The 19,627-nt window shown below is 32.9% G+C and overlaps 2 protein-coding genes across 2 annotated transcripts; one reads left to right on the forward strand and one right to left on the reverse strand.

Moving 5' to 3' along the window:
* The first annotated feature begins 11,324 nt into the window (after positions 1–11,324).
* LOC101217029 (transcriptional regulator STERILE APETALA) lies at positions 11,325–16,054 on the forward strand. Its single transcript, XM_031888142.1, has 3 exons — positions 11,325–11,649; positions 14,177–15,317; positions 15,704–16,054. Exons 1-2 carry the CDS (start codon positions 11,440–11,442, stop codon positions 15,305–15,307), a joined length of 1,341 nt encoding a protein of 446 aa, XP_031744002.1. The 5' UTR covers positions 11,325–11,439; the 3' UTR covers positions 15,308–15,317; positions 15,704–16,054.
* Positions 16,055–16,165: 111 nt separating this feature from the next.
* Positions 16,166–19,308, reverse strand: LOC101216795 (pentatricopeptide repeat-containing protein At4g26680, mitochondrial). The gene has a single exon (XM_004140021.3). It carries the CDS (start codon positions 18,490–18,492, stop codon positions 16,882–16,884), a length of 1,611 nt encoding a protein of 536 aa, XP_004140069.1. The 5' UTR covers positions 18,493–19,308; the 3' UTR covers positions 16,166–16,881.
* Positions 19,309–19,627: the final 319 nt, after the last annotated feature.

Raw genomic sequence — 19,627 nt, forward strand, 5'->3', positions numbered from 1 at the left:
CTTTACATATCTTCCTGTCTCTTCATTTTTATCTTTTATTTATATCGCATTTGTACTCAGAATTAATTCAACGTGGAGAGACCTAAAGTTTTTAATATAAACACAATGCACTTTCACTGTCATTCTTTCATTTTTTTAGTTGCCTCATGTTTTAGTTTCCTTTGTCATGAATGAAATAAAAAGTCCAAAATGTTTTCTTTACAAAGTTCGGGTGTCTGCAATATTTAATTTATTTAATCAGAGTTATATTCAACATGTAATTTTATTCGAGAAAATGAAGTAAGTATTGGAAGTTAACTACTCGAGAGAGTAAGTAACTAACACCTCATTAAGAAAGCGTAGAAGTGATTTTAGACATAAAATCAATATTGCAGTTTGAACCTTATTATACACATCAGAAATTTGATTGTGTGTAGTATTTAGGCGTCGAGAGGTTGTTTGCCTTAAATAAAGATTAAAACATGAAATCGTATAAAAAAAGACTTAAACATGAATCTCATATTTCACTTCAGCATATGTATCCTAAAATGCGAGCATATGTGGTGAAAGCTCCGAGAGGTTGCTCGTCTTAATTTGAAGTTGAATATATATTGTTATCACCTCAAAGAGATCTATCATCTTTTTATTTTGCATTATTTCACAATAATTTATCTTTTATTATTTGTCAAAGTTTGTGTTAAGCAAATTAGTCCAAAAACATGCTCAATCACTAATATCTATGTCACCCTTCCCACTCCACCGTCAATGTAAATAGTCGCATGCAAAATGCTCACTATGTACCTCTTCATCGTGTAATAAATAAGTCATTGTTGGGTACAAGTTTTCTATTGTTTGCCCAAGTGCAAGCAAAACAATAGGTTTACCTGGATGATCTAGGATCGAACATAGGGAGTTGTTTCAAGACATTAGTTCTAGAGTTTACTTATCGGTTAGGCGTTATGATGATTCCAATAAAAGAATATATAAAAAGAACCGAAGCTATTTACTGTCACCTAGAGACTCATGCATAAGAGAATAAATTATGGCGTGAGATGAAAGATTGAGTAAACTAACTTGCGTTAAGAAAGTGGTGAAGGAAGGTCTCATGTTATCAAGCGAGTAAGCTATATGACCACCTCACTGCGATATAACTCATCAAGCTATCTTATGTTTAATGTGTGGTCCTCTCGGAGTCGTTGAATGCCACACTTGGTTTTCTTTAGAGTTCAAATGACTAAGAATGACTAAATGGTTTATATCTAGTAATACTTATTTATCTACTTAGAGTGTTTCACATTTAACGACAACAACCTCTCGACGTCTTATTTCACACTTGTTTGCCTTTTGGAATACAAATGAAGGAAGTCCTCTTGCAAGGTTGAGAAAATTCTTCCTTACATGTGTTAATCACGTCCTTGCTACCTACCCTATCGGGTAGTTGGTGATACACTCTGGCCAAGTGTAGAATGTAGTTCAGCTAACACACTAAGCGATATAAATATGTATTACGATAGATGAATAGTAGAGGCCTGGTGATAACGCGCAGATATGTCCGTTATTAAAGCCCTTTTTTATTAAAATAATGAGGTCAAAACACGTAAGAAGATGATCAGAAATGTGTGACTCATGTTGTAATTTCATAAATATTTAGAAAGATGATCAGAAATGTGTGACTCATGTTGCGAGGAGATTCACATTGAGTGCCTGGCAGTCAGTCTCCACAAGGTCGCGTAAAGTTACTTTTGGGACTAGGCGTGACTAGTTGGTATGAGAGCATAAGTTCTTGAAAAAAGTCATAGAAGTTATAAGCATGCATATAAAGAGTCACATAATGGGTTATGAAGGTCTAATGTATTTATGCGTTATAGGGAGTTCTGGCACTGCGAGGAAGATTGAGGCGAGGTAGGCAAGTGACAACTGTTGTTCATACTACTGGGAGCACTAATGAAGCGCAAGAATGTAATGAGATATCTAGAAATCCACATGATCCTGTTGAGCAAAATGAGGAAGAAAGCATGTTTATCTACTTTGCTCAAAGGTTGACTAATAAATTTATGCCTATATGCACCTTCCACCATCGATAAAAAGGTTTGGCATAAAGAGATTGAAAACATTGGGAGCAACAACCTTTGAAAGAACAACAAACCAAGTTGATAGGGAGAAGTGGTTGAATTTAATAGGAAAATATTTCGAGGTGATGGAGTGCCCTAAAGAATGAAAAGTAAAGTTTGAGCTAGAGACTGGTGGACTCTCCATGTGGCGAGAGTTTGAGCAATGGGCTCCGTTTTATGGGAGGAGTTTACAAAAGCATTTCAAAATAAATTGTATCATCGTTCGTTTTGTGATACGAAGAGGGATGTATTTATGAGTTTAGTGCAAGGCTATATGACTGTCGTAAAGTATGAGAAAAAGTTTACCGAATTGGCTAAGTATGCATTAGCCATTGCGATTGTCAGATAAATTCAAATTCTTTACTTGTGTGATTATTTTATGCGATTTGAATTTTATGTGTAACCAACAAACTTCATAACCCGCGGTTACCTCACACTATAAAGTGTTCAACCGAAAAATCCTTTGATTTTTTGTGTTCAACCTGTTTGCTATCGCCACTAAATATTTTTACTAGAAACAATTTAAATATTATTTGGTTCGAAGTTGGGTGACAAAGTCTGCTCGACCGTATAAAAAACCAATCTACAATTATACATCTTCATCGCCTATAAAATGTATCAATGATAAATTAACTCACAAGTGAAAGTATATCAATGATAAGAATTTATAGTTGATAACACGTGTCCAATTAAAATAAGTGCAACTTAGTAATTTTGTGATTTTAAAAAATTGATATTGCTATATTTGTATTATAAACACGTGTTAAATAGTAGCTTTTCCTTGGTGTCTATTTTCAAGGGTCAAAATATGATCGTCCTATTTGTTGTCTATATGTCTCAAGATAACATATTGTTAGTGTCCATGTAATCTATTAACTACTTACTATTTTACCTATAAATAAAGTTCTTTGGTGGATCTTGGTACTACCCATAATATTGATGAAAATTCCTAAAATGTTAGAGATAGTGGAAAATCTTTGAGTGCTTTTTGAAGAATTTTATTTTAGTAATTTTGTTCTTTATATATATATATATATATATATATATATTATTTTTCTCCGTATTCGTATTTTGGTTGTGTGTCTTGTGCTTCTCAATCTCACAACATGTTATCGGCTTTAATTTTAATTGTTTTCTAAGATAGGTCCTAAAAGTATGTTAGACTTTTCTCTTATTTTATTACAATATTATAAAATAAATGTTATTTTACATATTATATATATATATATTAAATTTCTAATATAATTATAATATTTTGTGATTGTTATGATTATATATCTTGCAAAAATAGAATTCATAGCCCTTAGCATTAATGATAACAATTATTTGACATGAGTTCTTAAAGTTGAAATGCATCTTGAAGCCATGAATCTCGAAGATACAGTTAGAAAGGAAAATATAATGACCAGTCAAAAAAAGTGAAGGTCATGATCTATCTTTGTTATCACATTCATGAGAATTTGAAGTCAGAATATTTAACAATAAAATATTCTCATTATTGTGGAATAAACTAAAAGAAATGTATGCTCATTTACCCAAACTTGTTAGATAGACTTGAGGCTGAAAGATTTCAAAAAAGTAATTAATTAAAATTCTAAATTATTTAGAATTAGTTCAAAAGTGTTGTTATGCAAAGAAAAAAATATTGATGCTCATATGTTGGAGAGGACATTTTCTACTTTTTCATATCTTGAATATGCTTATGCAACAATAATATTTAGAGAAAGGTTTAAAGAATATTTTGAACTCATCTCATGTCTTGTTGTCAAACAAAATAACAAGTTGTTAATGAAAATTCATGAATCTCGACCAACTAGAACAAAATCATTACCTGAAACAAATGTTGTGAATTTTAATCATGGCCAAGGTTGTGGTAGTCATTCTAATAATCCAAATTTCATAAAAACCACGTAAAATGATGATTGTAAAGAGAAAAGGCTTTACAAAATAAGAATTCAAAAGGTGATGTAGAAGTATACTACTAATATAATATGACCGGATATTGGTCACTTGTTTGTCGTACATGAAAACTCTTAGTTGGTCTATATTAAGCATCTCTGGAAGAGAAAAAAAAAAGGAAAAAATGTAGAAGTTAATTGTGTCTATCAAGATAATGATATATTTTATCAATCCAATCTGACTAATTTGAATGTGGCAGGTTTCTTTGAAACTTCTGAAGAGAAGATCGTCATGGTTTTGATAGAACAACAAGTGTTTCTTTTGACTTTGAAAATATCTAGAATAATGTAATTATTTTATTATCTATCATGTTTTTGTTTTTGCTTTTGTTAATGTTAGTCTTGTACATTCTAAACGTTATTTTACTTATTGGAATGATTTGTTTTTAACAAAGAAAAATGCATCAATTTTATACGCGAGTGATTAAAAAATGAGCAAATAAGATCTATGTCTACCAAACAATGTAACCACACACAATACTTACATGTAAAAATTATTTTTCTAAGTTAACATTATTGAATGCAAAAGTAAATACGATATCAGGTTTGCAAACCTGATTGAAGACTTTGGAAAAATGTATGTTATTTTGCCTAAAATAACAAAATTTACCATTGATGATGCATTGTTTTCCGGTCAATCAAAGAGAAATCTACTAAGTTTTTAAAGATATATATTGCAATGGTTATCATATTGAGAATAATAAAAAGAATAAGATAGAATATCTTTATATTATCTCTCCCTACAAGAAATCAAAGCATTTCCAAAGCTGAAAATGACGTCGAGGTAGAGTACATTGGGAATGTCCTACCATTCCCAACGCTACTTGACATGCGTCGTCGTAGAGGTCCAATCCTGACGTAAAAGTTCAAACGTCGAGAATGATCCACCATTTTGATTTTTCTTTTATTTTATTTTGAAATTTGTTCCGAAGCCATGAAAAGAGACGTAAAAATTGTGTACACTTGCCCCGACGTCTACGTTTATAGCGTCGAGAAAATTAAATAATTTTTAAATTTTTGCCGATGCCATGCAAGAACATTTGAGATAGTTCAAACCATTCTCAAAGCCATTTGTGAAACGTCGAAAATGATTGGAACTATCCCTGGCGTTTCACTTTATGACGTGAGAATATTGGGATCTTCCGACGTCTTTGAGGTGCGTCGAGAGATTCCCTGTCTATTTTAGTTTTGTGTTTACAAAACATAGAACTTAAAACGAAATGAAGGAAATGAGGAAGAGGTTGAGAGAGACAGGTCGCCCGTTGCCATCCGCTGTCTGTCATCTTTCGTCGACGCTTGTGAGCTGCCATGCGCGCTTGTCGGTAAGTGTTTGTTTTTGTAGTTGTTTTCTTTGTTTTGGTTTAAGTTTGAGAACAAAAAAATATTAAATGGGTCAAGGCCTTCTCTTGTCTGTTTTTCTCCTTGTCGTCGTCGTCCACCGCTACCCTTTCGCTGTTGTCGCCGTCTACCCCATGTCGGTAAGTCTTTGTTTTTAATTTTTGTTTAAGGTTGAGAAAAAATTATTAAATACGTGTGTTAGTCTTTCCCTTGTCGTCCACCCCTCGTCATCTGCCCCTCGTCCATAAGTCTTTCCGTTCGTTTACTAATTGTTTTGGATTTATTTCAGCCTCAAAAGATGTCAAGGATCTCTCAACGCTATATTTTATGCGTCAGGAGATTCTGTTTTTTTCCAACTCTGATCCCGACGCGAATTTATGCGTCGAAAAATCCTTTTTCGATGTTTTTTTATATATCTCCTGACGCACAAAAGCGTCGGGAGATCTCCATTTCCTTGTAGTGTCTATTGTCTCAAATAAAAATATGCTTTTAGAAAAGTCGTTTGCTTTATCTTTTAGATTATACTATACTCATATTTGAGTAATTGAAATGTATGCACCAATATACCTAAAGTTCATGAATCTAGATATATTTTTTATTTGACGTGAAAGATTAAGTCATATAGGGTATATAATGATGAGAATAATTACTGAGAATTTCAATGGACACTCGTTAAAGAACTAGAAGATTTTTTAATTCTAATGAATTAACATGTAATAATTGATCTCAAGGAAAATTAATAATTAGACCATCACGAATTAAAGTGAAAATTAAATTATCTACATTTTTAGGACGAATTCATGGTGATACATGTAGACCTATCAACCCATCAAGTTGATCATTTAAGTACTTTATGGTATTAATGAACGCATCGAGCAGATGGTCACATGTATGCTTATTTTCAAGTCAAAATTTTGCATTTGCTAGATTACTTGCTCAAATAATTATGAGCATAGTTTTTTAATTATACAATTAAGAATATTTGACTTGATAATACTGGTGAATTTACATTCCAAACATTTGATGATTATTGTATGTCAATTGGAATAAGTGTTAAACATTTTGTAGCTCATGTTCATATAAAAAAAGGTTTAGCAAAATCAATTATAAAACGTTTGCAATTAATTTCTCTCCAGGTCAATGCTTATAAGAGTCATGCTTTTTACATCTGTATGGACATGTTATTTTGCATGTTGCATCACTTGTACGTAATGGGTCAACAACTTATCACAAGTACTCATCATTACAATTAGCATATAGTCACGATCCAAATAATTCCCATTTGAGAATATTTGGGTGTGCAATATATGTTATTATATATTGTTCCACCACAACACTATAAAATATGTCCTCAAAGGAGACCATGAATATATGTTTGATTTTATTATCTTTCAATTGTTAAATATCTTAAACCTCTGACATGTGATATTTTACTACACGACTCGGTTATTATCATTTTAATGAGACAAAATGTTTCAATATTAAAAGGAATTCAAAAGTTGGAAAAAGAAATTACATGAAATACATCATTATTGTTTCATTCAGATTCCAGTACAAATAAATGTGAACTTGAAGTTAAAAAAACAATTCATTTGCAAAAATATAGCAAAATAGTTATCAAATACCTTAGTAAATACAAATATAGGAACTAAGTCACATATACCTAGTTGTAAACGTCCCATAAAATATCGATATATACCAACACAACAAATTGTCATTAATGAATCTAGAACATGTCAGAAGTGTGGTAAACCAGTGGATTACAAAAATAAAAATCCTTGACAATTTGGTAAACTTGTTTACAAAATCATTACCTACTATAACCTTTGAAACACTAGTGCATAACTGAAATCTTAAATGATGTTTTCATAAGAGGGAGTAAATGATATTTTTGTAAAATTTATATCGAATATGTACTTCTTTTTCCTTCATTGAGATTTTTTTTTTCCGTTTAGATATTTTTTCCTAGTAAAATTTTAACGAGACATATTTCTTATACACAATGGATATCTAAGGGAGAGTATTATAAATATATGTGTTAAATATATACTCATCCTTCCTGTCTATTACCATGTGTTAAAATATGACCATTCCATTTGTGTTGTGCATGTGCTCAAGATAACACACCATTAACTGTACATGTAATCCACCACCTAGTTGTCATTTAACTTATAAATAGAGATATTTGGTGAATCTTGGTATTACACGTCCCAGTCAAATATTCTAAAATTTTTGAGATAGTGAAAAAGTTGGATTATTATTTTTTGAAGAATTTTATTTTAGTAATTTTGTTATAATCTATAGGTATATTATATTATTTTATTTTATTGTTGGGAAAGGAGGTTGTATTTGTAACATATATAGTCAATTTTTTAAAAAAATATATAGAATTATTGTGTACGATGACAAGTTCCAAACCGTACTTTGATATATGATAATTATTTGATCATAGCTCATCGGGTTTCCACCCTAAGAACCTCATAATCATGTAATAATAAATTCATAAAATTAATAAACGAACTAATTATCATATACTTAATCTGTACAATAAATCAATTTTGAAACATGGAATCATTTTCTTCTCTTTTGTGAATCACCCTTCATATTTGGATACATTATACAGTAAAATTTCTTAAGTTTCCTCAATTTTATTTAATATATTTTTAATAAATCTTAAAGTTAATATTTGATGCTAATTTGTGATTGATTTTCAAAACCTATTCACCTATCATATTCTGACATTTTTAAATATAACAAAACGAGTCGAAACATTTACAAAATATAACATAATTTTTTATTATATCAATCATAATTGGTAGATACCAATCTACCAATATAAGTACAAAAAGTGATCAACGGGAAAACGAGCTAATACGCATAGTTACCACTAAGCTTTCTTTATACATATTATATAAAGATGATAAAGATGAAGGAAATCTCTCCTCGGACCTATACTAAATCCGCCGGTGTATGCGATGATGTTAGATCTCGACATATAAATCATAATCTTTAATTGAGTATACACCATTTTTTTAAATTAATGGGTGTTTAGACACCACACTTTGAATGGGTGAAGTGAGCTATAATATTACAACCAATCCTACGTTGATCACTCTAGCTATTAATACACTTTAAACACAAATTAGTGTAATCCAAATTTAAATAGTATGTACTCTAAACACAAATTACTATAACCTACTATCTATTTTATGGTATTTAATTGAGTGCTTCAAATAGTTCATAAATAATTAAATATTCATTTTAAAAGAAAATATTTTAAGTGAGAAAACTAGTTAAATATTTATAAATATGTGGTAAAATTTTATTTTTCTATATTTATAAATAATTTTAATAATTTTATATTATTGAAACAACCCCTAAATTGTATTAGAATAGTCAGTGGATCAAATAAAAAACGTTAAATAAAGAGAATAAATTTCTTGATATATGTGAAATGAAGCAAAGTATAGGAAAGTTTTAGAATCTATTTATTTGAAAACATATAGACATTAATAGTACTTCAATTTCTGTGATTTGATATATTTTATACTACTTTTATAAATATTTCAAACAATTTTACTATTTGAAATAATGTTTGGAGGGTATTAATGCATATATTCTTAGTTTGTCCTGAATGCTATGTTTCAGTTTTGAGGGAAATTTTGTAATACAACAACTGAATCTAAATATTATTTGGGTATACACTCTCCTTTATAGATTAGATATGTTTGGCCCCCATTTGATTTACTAACAAAAGTATTTCTAAAAGAAGTTTTTATTCATTTAAACCTTTCTTTTCTTCTTATATATATGTGTATAAAAACAGTTTATCTTTTGTGTTTCTGTCAAGAAATCACTTATGAATTTATCATATTTTATAGTTATTTGAATATTAAGGTTTTAAACATATTATATATATATATATTTACTTTATGAGATAAAATGGTTCAGTTACAAATTTGATTCTCATGGTCTTTTGAAGTTAAAATTCATCAATAATGTTTGATGACAATTTCATTATTTATTTTGGCTTTTGAAAATTTATAAGCATATTTTATGTTGACGTGCAGTTTTTGTTTAAGTATAATGGTTCAATTCTTAGCTAAATTTTAAAAAGAAAAATAACCTTTTTGAAATCGACATTTTTGTTTGTTTTTTTAAAACTGACAGTAAAATGTGGACAGCAAAGAAAAAAAGAAAAAGAAAGTGAAAATAGTATTTATAAGGTTAGTTTTTAAAAAAATATATATATATAAATAAAATAGTTATAAAACAGGATTAGTCTTAATTATGATTTGGTTAAACATGTTTACAACGTCTTTATGACTTGATAAAACTCTTGCATTATATTTCATCAAATAAAAAAAGATGAAATTTTAATTTTTAAAACAAGATCAAATTTATAATTTAACCATTTTAAAATTGAATTGAAATAAAATGTTTTGATTTTTTTTTGTTAATGTTTGAGTGTAAGTTAACGCGAGAACTCAAACATGCCCTTGAGTGTTCCTCCAACATTTTCTTCATGTTGGACACATTGTTGAAGATGATCGCAACATTATTCACTCCATTGTAGTATTGGGCTGAGTATATTTTGACGTAGAAGTTAGTAGTCAAAGTATTTAACTCAACTGGGTAGATATAGAATTGGTAATTGTGTGAGGTTGTTGATACATGACTATTCACAAGGCCTCATCTACTAAGTTTCACTTGAAATATGTGCAATATTTGAAAGAGTCATAATATGTATTTGGCGAAGAAGGTTGTGAAGTGCGAATGAAAAAGAAAGCATGATCATTGTTGGAGGTCAACTGAACAGAATTCAAAGAACTTGACTTTCTCTTTTGAAACTGATGGACCCATATTCATGCTTTAAAACTCGCTTAGACTTAGGTCTTGTCTTGATGATTTAAAAAATGAAAGAAAAAGTAATTAGACTTTAGTGAAAAGAATAAAGAAATAAAAATGTGTAGTAGTTGGACATAGTTTAACCAATAATAAACACCACAATGTCTAAAAACTAACAAAACAAAAGTTAAAAAGATAACTTAGAAAAGAAATTGATGGAGGAATTAAAAGATAAAACTCAAAAGAAGATGTCAGTTATTGAAATGTTATAGAGAAAATAGGAAGCAAAAAGAAAAGAATTGTCTTATTTAGAATAAGAAAAGGAGAAAACATGTGACACTTTCCCATCGTAGCTACCAACAATGGAAAAAATAAAGAAGAAGAAAAAAAAGAAGAAAAAGAAGGTTTGACAGTCATTAGATTACCAACGAAAAAGAAACGGCAATTCAGGATCTGAGTCTTCCATGACGTCTTTAATTAATTCATTAATTAATTACTCTTTCCTCCAATTAATTTCTATCTTTTCAGTTTTCCTTTTTTCTTTTCTTTCTTTCTTTCTTTTTTTTTTTTAAAACCCTAATCGAGGAAAGACCCTTCACATCTATTGTATGTAGATAGACTCTGCTTTCTTTTTTCTTTTTTCTTTTTTTCTCCTTGGTAACCTAATCACATCCACAAAAGCAATTTATTAAAAATGATAGTAATAATAAAACTGACAAATAATATTTTTGAAAGCAATTTTCCAGAGAAAAATCCGCATAGAAAAGCCCCTGAAAAAACTAAGGTAATTTACATAACACAACAGTTCTCTCCTTTCTCCTTCACAGCCCCGCCGTCTTTGCAGTCCCAAAATAAAAAAATTAAAAAAAATAAAAACCCCATTTTTTCTTTTATATATTCACAACTTTTTCTTTTATTAAAAATACCATAAAAATTGAGTCTTTCTTACAAGAGTGGTGGTATGTTTTTTGTGTTCATATATATCCAAGAATCCCAGACACCCTTTTTGGGACCCTCATTTTGTGTCTTTATCCACACCTTTTTGTCCTTCTTCTTTTCTTCTATCTTCCCATCATCTTCTTTTCTCCCTTTTTTCTTTTTTTTTTTTTGAGAATTTAAATTTGTTTTTATTTCCCTTAAAAAAAAACAAAATTTGGGCTGTGCCATTTCTCGTATTGTTGTTTATTGTTGTTGTTGTTGTTGTTATGTCTTCCTCCGCCCCTTCTTCCTCCGGTAGCGGACGACGGCGGCGAGGTGTTGGTGATTTTGATGGTCCATCTTCATCCCGCCGCCGTGGGGCCAATGAGATTTGGCCTGAGCCATTTATTGAAGCACTCGCCACTCAAGTCGCCATTGATGCTTCTCGCTCTCTTGGTCGTATTCATGCTGCTGCTGCTCTTTCAAATGTTTTCCAGGTGACACCATCTCTCTCACGTGCCTCTCCCCCTTTTTCTTTTCTCCAATTTTGTTCATTCCAAATCAGTGTTCATTCTAGTGGGAAAAAATGCATTACTACAACTAAAGTTATCATGATATCCGTCTCTTGTTTTTGTGTAATTATGTGTTGAAACCAAGTCTTCTAAATGGTTCACACATTGCAGAGTTTTCATCTTTTTTTTTTTTTTTTTTTGTGTGACCCTTTTTTCCAATTCTGCTAACTCGAAAATAGCTCAAATCAATTTTCAATCACGATGTTTGAGGCTTTTATCTGTCCTTATATATTCACTAAAGAAAGATGTCCTTTTGAATTTGGCTAACATACACGTAGGTTAACTAGTTTAGACATATGTGTTTTCGACGAAGAGCTTTAGAGGTTATAGTGTTCTTGTTAGAACTTGAAAAAAATACAATTTTTTTGAATGTTATAGAAAGGTTGAAGAGGGTTTAGTTAGAAAATGGTGGAAGTGTATATCTAGTAGTGAAAGGGATTGGTATCAAATAGATATATTATGATTATTGTTTGTTTTCCTTATTTTGACATGTTATGGTAGGTCATTTTCAAAGTGGGGGTTTTCTTTTTTCTTTTCTTTTTTTTTGGGAGAGAAAATTTGGTTTGCCTTATTTATTATAGTGCTTTAGAATTGTCTATTTTTGGGGCCCTTCTGCATATCTCATGGAAAAGGGCTCTTTTGGCGTAGAATTTGCCTTTTATAACCTTTATTGGCATGGATCTCTTTTCTGCTCTATAAAATCCTCCCTTCTTTTTTGACTGAAAAAAACACACACACACACACACAACACATACACTTTACTTTTTTTTCCTCTTTTTTTTAAAATTTTTTTTCTATCTGTCTCACTATCACCAAATCTATTCAAAACCCCTTTCTTGGGTTCTAACACTAAAATGCAAATAATGACTTTTGATACCACTTTAGAACACATACAGTACCTATACACACATGTAAATAAATATATGTACCATGTAATTCAAGGAAGAGAGAGAACCTAAAATTTTCTCACTTCCCTTTATTATTCACTTTGTTTACATACATGCGTAACACCCCTTTTTACCTTACCAAAATAAAAATAGGGAAAAAAAAGGAAGCAAACAAAACCATGCAAAGCATAATATAATATATGGAAAAAATGTTGCAAAGTTATGTTTTGTTATAAATGACATTTTGTGTAAAACAACATCTCATGCGTGATGTTGGGTAGTACTAAAGTAAGCATATAATATATAAAGAAAAACATAAAGTATTTGATAAAAAAGTGGTTATTCTGAGAGAAAGAGAAGCAAACCAACCTAGGAGCTTAATAAAATTAAAAGTCCAGAGAGAGTTGATAGAATAGACAAGCGGGTCAAAGCTAGAATGAGATTTATTTGTTTGTTTTTTTTTAAAAAAAAAAGAAAAAAAAAAGGAGAGAAAAAGAAGAAAGATTCTGTGGTTTGAACGAGAAGGGGCAATGTCTACACCTTTCTTGGAAATGAAAATGGAAAATACTTGGGGAAGCACGCTTTTGAATCTCCCATGTTTTTTATAAATAAAATTTATTTCATATGGGTCCTTTTTGATGTTGTTTTTACAAAGCCTAGACTAAGAGTAGTCCAATTCAAAACTATTATCAAAGAGGGATAAAAAAATTATAAGACAATGAAATAGATTTTTATTATATGATCATGGACCACAAAACACACAAGTGAAAAAGTGTTTTTTTTGGGTACATTTTTTAGGTTGTTCTTTTCTTCCTACTACTGACTGACAAAACGACAGATATCTTCTTCCCACAGTTATTCTAACATTTTAATTTTTGAAAAAGAAAGAAAAGAAAAGTGGGTAGCATTTTGCCATGCTCATTTGGTGAAAAAGTGCATATCTTTGACCCTCTGTCACAAAATGTACATATGTGAAATTTTTTTATGTACTTTTGTGTACTCCGCTTTTGTTTTTTTTTGGTTTCTTTCATATGGATTCAATTCAACAATGATAAAAGAAGAGATATGTCTACAGTGTTCCCTGGGCCACTTGTTTGTGTTTATTAATTGTGTGTGATAAAAACTGAAATACAGTGTTTCTTAACTAAGAACAAAGAAAAATAGATTGTGTTTTGTGGGGGATGGAATGCCATTCCCTCTCTGTTTCTATCTCTTGTTTAGTCTCTTCCATTTCAGTCTTCTTATTTTAACGTTTAAATTCAGTTCACTCTCTTTTATTGTTATTCTATTATTTGTTTTCTTTTTTAGTTTTGGATTTGATATATAATTGTGTATCCAATCAATTTCTGCCATTGTGTGTCCTGCTCGTGATTCATGTGGGGTCTCTCCCCTTTTGCCTTCACATGCTTTGAGATATGTTCCCCTCTTCTTGTAATCATACTATATTTCTCTTCTTTCTTCTTTTCTTCTCTTTCTACTTTGACATTTCTTGTCATGATTGACTGCTTCCCTGCCTTTTTGACTTCCCATATTAACCTCTTTTTCTTTTTAATTTGCTTGTGAAGGTATGTTCCACATGGCGAGTGGTGTCTCGCTCCGAGCTACTGTGGCATCGTTTGACTACTCGAATATGGGGTCGGACCTATCGTCTACTCGACACGTGGCGCGATGAGTATGTGTACTGGCACACTATTGCTCGTAATTTTCGCACTGGTAGATCTCTCCATACTGTTCTCCGATACGACCAATCAGACGTGGATGAACCTGATGGTTTGATGTGTCGTTGCCTTGCCATCTCCTTGCGCCACTTGGCATGCGGATTTGCCGATGGTACTGTCCGCCTATTTGACCTTGCTACGCGGTTGCATATCACGACGTTTCGCCCTCACCACCGTGATCGTCTTGGCCAGTTCTCGCGTGCTGTCTCCGGTATTGTCATCATTGCCGATGCCCGTCTCGTTTTTGCAAGCATTGATGGTGATATCCACGTTGGGATCATTGCCCCCAACCCTGTTGCTATTTCCCCCACTCGTCGAGTCCACGAGGGTAATGTGATGAATGATGGCGTGTTGGTTGACTTTGCCGGCTGTGATAGATGGTGGGTTGGACTGTACGCAGGTGTACCTGGTCGTGCATTTCACATATGGGACGGAAACAGTGAAGAACTCGTGTTCGTAGGTGGGTCGTTGACTGATCCAGAATCTGTAACAGGGTGGCACATGTTGGCGGAGCTAACGGAGCAAGTTGGTAGGGTACGAGTGTCGAATCAAGAATCGGCAGTAGCATGCACTAGCCTACAACTCATGGTTTTGGACTTAAGAAATCAAGAAGTGGTATTAAACGAAGAGGAAAATGGGGTGGTACGGATAGTAACATCAATGGATGTAAGCAATGAGACTTACATAGTGGTGGACGGAAATGGGGTGGCCATTGTACGACGAGTGGACACAATGGAAGAAGTGTGCACGTTCACAGTAAGAGGGGCGGCTGACAGAGGGGTTGTGGGATGCATCAACATGGGTTATGCTGTGATGAGTTCTGGTGGAACGATTAGAGTTTGGGACATAGAACATGGGCAATATATGTGCAGGTTTAGAGAGAGGATTGGGGCTGCCAATGCCATCGTTGCCAATGATCGATATGTGGCTGCCTCCGCGTTTGACACAACTTTACATCTGTGGGATTTTGGTGCATAACTAAAACAATGTAAGAGAAAGAAGATTGGTTTTGGGGGGGAGGATGTGTTGTACAGTTTGGAAAAGGTTGGTTTTTGTGGGAGTGGATGGGTTTCATTTGATAGTTATTCCATTTTATTGGGTACTTGAAAGGAAAGGGTTGGATTGTAGAAGGGGATTAGGATTAATAGGAGATTTAAATTATGTTTTTTTTTCTTTGCCATTTTCTGTCGGGGGAGAAGGAAATAGTAATCTGATTCATTGTTTTGAAGAACGTATTTTCATTTAAATTCAAGGGGGAATGGAATTATTAGTTGATGGAGTTTAGGAATGATTATTGGAATCTCATGCCTTAATTAATTCATTATTCTTAATCATCATCCTCATCATTGTTAAATGTCTTTTTTGACTTCTTAGGTACTTTCTTTTGCCGGGAGAATCCTCCACTGGTTTGGTTCTCATAAACTGCCAATTTATGAAAACATAAATTCTTCAATACTCTCTGCCTGCAGGTATTATTTGGTCAAATTTTTGGCAATATTATTAATTACCATCAGACAATGATTTTTTGATTTTTGGTTTTCCTGTTACAAAGGAGATTTTTAATTATCATACTTATAACGTGGGACCTACCAACGAGCTAATATAATAGATAATAATAACGAATAAACTTTTCCAAGTCTTTTCTGTCTTCACAAAAGTATGTACAATCTTTTCTAACTTAGATATGTATAGGGACATGAAATCTTAAACCTAGTGATGCCAAATTTTCTTATCATGTCATTCTATCTTCATTATTATATTTTGGAAAATGTTAAATATTTGAATGATGAAGTCTTTTCGAGAGTAAAGAAAATGAAACTTAGTAATACAATAATATTAAAAAAAAGAAAACGGAACCAAATTTTAAAATATCAACTCAATCAGCAACAATATAGCTGGCTTTTTTCATCATTATTAAAAATGTTCACTTCCGGCAGTACGAAGGAATATACAAAGATTCTTCACTGAACAGATGAACCAACTAACTACATTGGTTTTTAAAGATCCATAACTAGACCAATCTAACTTGAAAGTTGATTTCAATCTGAACAGTTTGAATTCCATTGATGTTGGAGTGGTGAAGTTTCAGGAGATGCCCAGTAGTCATTGTCCACAGTATCTAAAAAGACCATGCGTCCCAGAACCAACGTTGCCGACAATTAAATCCTCCACTATCGGACATTAATGACAGAGTGAGAGCCCATGAAAATTTCAAGGAAGCGTTGACGGGCAAGGCAAGGATACCTGTTTGGTGCATAACATAAGTTACATAGTTCCTTCACATTGGTAATCAACTTGGATTGAATCATGTGATAGAGCTGTTGACAGAAAACTGCAAATCATCTGCTAAACAAAAGTCAATACGCAGTATGTTTCAAGTCGTTTGAGGCACCATCAAGGCCAAAATGTAGCTATCTTGTATGCTGCACAAGCACAAGAAGATAGATCTTAGGTCAGTTTTTTTATCCTTTTGGAATGAGGAACCAGAAAGGATTTCTTGTAAATCCCATAACGATAACTCTTATCAAAATGATACTACATAAAATGGTTAACTATCCAAATGCATCTTTGTTATCGGGCAACAAACCGAATGCCTTGAGTTTGTCAAAACCTTCTGGCAATAGACGTTGAGCTTCCAACTCACTGCATAACATCATAGCTGTTTTAACCTTTCCACACTGACCAAGTCCAGCACAAAGCTCATATAAATTATTCACATCAGGTGCCTTATGTCTATTCAACATTTCCTCTAATAATTGGACTGCTCCATCATAATCCTCGTTCTCACAGAAAGTGGACAGCAACATCCTAAAGGTCTGATCACAAGGAGTAAAACTACTTTTTATCATGCTTTTATATATTTGAAATGCTCGCTCCGACTGTTTCTGTACACATTGCCCATAAATTAGAGCAGAAAAGGTTGAAGCATTCGGAACAAGACCCTTCTCATCAAGCTCTCTAACCAGATATGCTGCTTTCTTTGTCTTTCCCTCTTTGCAAAGTCCCAAGATCAGGGCATTGTAAGTAAGAATATCAGCTTTAACTTGAAACCTTGACATCTCCTCAAAAAGTCTATTGCCCATCTCACAATTGCCTGCTTTGCTGTAGCCATTTATCAAAATGTTGTATGTGACTGTGGTAGGAGATAAACTCATCCCTTTCATCTCACCAAATAGTTTACTTGCTTCTTGCAGCTTCCCAACCTTGCAGAACCCATTGACAAGTGTATTAAATGTGACAACATCTGGAGGAACTCCATTTTTTTCCATTACACTTCTAAGCTTCATGGCTGAACTCAGAAGACCTTTATTGCAGTAGCCGGCAATGAGTGTATTATAAGATGCAACATTTGGAGAAAACCCCATGGTTCCCATTTCCTCAAACACCACATTGGCTTTATCTAATCTTCCCAATTTACAGCAAGCACAAATAACCAAGTTGAGTGTATATGAATTTGGGTATATTCGACTACGCCGCATTTCCCGATAAAACGCCAACGCAATATCACCCCTGCTGAAATTAAGCAAGGAGCTGAGATATGCATTACATGATTCCACAGTGGGTAAAAATCCATAATCTTTCATCCTACAAAATGTATCAGAGGCATTTCTAAACTTCTTCAAATGAGCAAAAGTCTTGAAAAGCAGATCAAAAACATGCGGGGAAGAATCACACAGTCTGTAGGAGTACAATAAGGATTCAAACAACTTAGAAGGAAAGTCAATAGAGCACGATTCTATGATACTCCTCAAAATTGATTCTGCAGATTTAAATTTTCTACGTTTAGTAAGTATATGGAGTATTATGCAATGGGTCTCAAGAGTATGAGAAGAAGGATTTTGAGTCGCAACCCAATTGAAGAACTCGAGCGAAAGTACATAATCCTTCTGGGTTTTCAGTAGAATGTGTTTGACTCTGAATGCTGTCAGACCCATTGACAAACAATCAAGCTTACTCCAATCCGAATGAATCAGATGGCTGTGTACCACGTTAACAAAATCAAGGTCTGGTCCTCTGGGTTCGGGAATTGACCGATGAGGTATTGGAATTGAATCCCGATTCCTTTTTCCTAAACTCAAATCGAATTTAGGGCTTATAGAAGCATAAGTTCTGGGTACAGAGCCCAGCAGAGTGGAAAATCTACGAAATGGCAAAAACCTCATAATTTTCGCACAAATCAGAGTTACGTGATTGATAAATAAATTCAAGAAACCTATTATTCAATTGATTTGCAGCCCAATTTAGATGCAAATCGAAGGAAATGGAAAAACAGGGATTCAAAGATCAACTAACCGATTTGATTGTTGAAGGATTGCAAATTAGATCTCCAAAGAAATCGGATAGCGAAGGTTTCTTAGAGTGGGCAAGAAAAATAAGGATTGAAACCTCTAATCTAGCAACTGCGCAGTTTGAAAAATAGAAGCTGTGCCTTCCATTTTGATTTTTTCTCAGGAAGAGGGAATAATATAAACCAACGAGGAACCATTAGAGAGCCTCTCCATTAATAATAGGGGACACCCAACGCGGGATATTACAAACCCAGAAGCGCCAACTTCCATCATGAGAGAGGCTCATTAAAGCCCAAAAAAGAAAACAAAACATTGGACCAAGCCAATGTAGCCCGATAGTGCGCTGCCAAGTTACAACATCTAGAACAAAACCAGAACTGAACATTCCCAAGAAGGTTAGCTAACTTCAAAACGTCACAGGAAACAATTTTTTGTATCTCGGAGAGGTCGTTCCGCAGAGAGGCAATAACTTCCAAAGAATCAGATTCAATGTGAAGTGAGGAATTGAGTTACCAAACTGTTCAATGGTTTTCTTCAATAGCTTTCACCTCGAGCATCTCGATTTTTCACGCCATTCTAAATCTCTTGAAACCCACACCAATAAGAAAACTAGCGGAGCCACAAACAATCCACCCTTCCACACCAGAAACATTACACCAAGATGCATATGCATTCATCTTCCAACCATCCTCTGGCGGCTTCTAAGTATTGAGACTAAACTCCTTCTTAGGCACCAAATCAAGGGAGCTCAGTATTGAGACTAAACTCCTTCTTAGGCACCAAATCAAGGGAGCTCCAGATGATAACAAAGGATTCTTGGATAGTTATATCAATGAATTTGCATGCAAGCTCAAAAATCGACAAAACTAATCTTTTTTGTTTTATATTTTAGAAGTAGTTTTAGAAAACTCTAATTTTGTTTTTCTTGGGTCAATCTTGGTCGAGATCGACTCCGAGATTTTTTTCAAAATTTAAAAACTCTTTGAAGATTTATCTTGGTCTCTCTCAA

The sequence above is a fragment of the Cucumis sativus genome, chromosome 6, assembly GCF_000004075.3.
Source record: "Cucumis sativus cultivar 9930 chromosome 6, Cucumber_9930_V3, whole genome shotgun sequence".
Classification (NCBI taxonomy): Eukaryota; Viridiplantae; Streptophyta; class Magnoliopsida; order Cucurbitales; family Cucurbitaceae; genus Cucumis; species Cucumis sativus.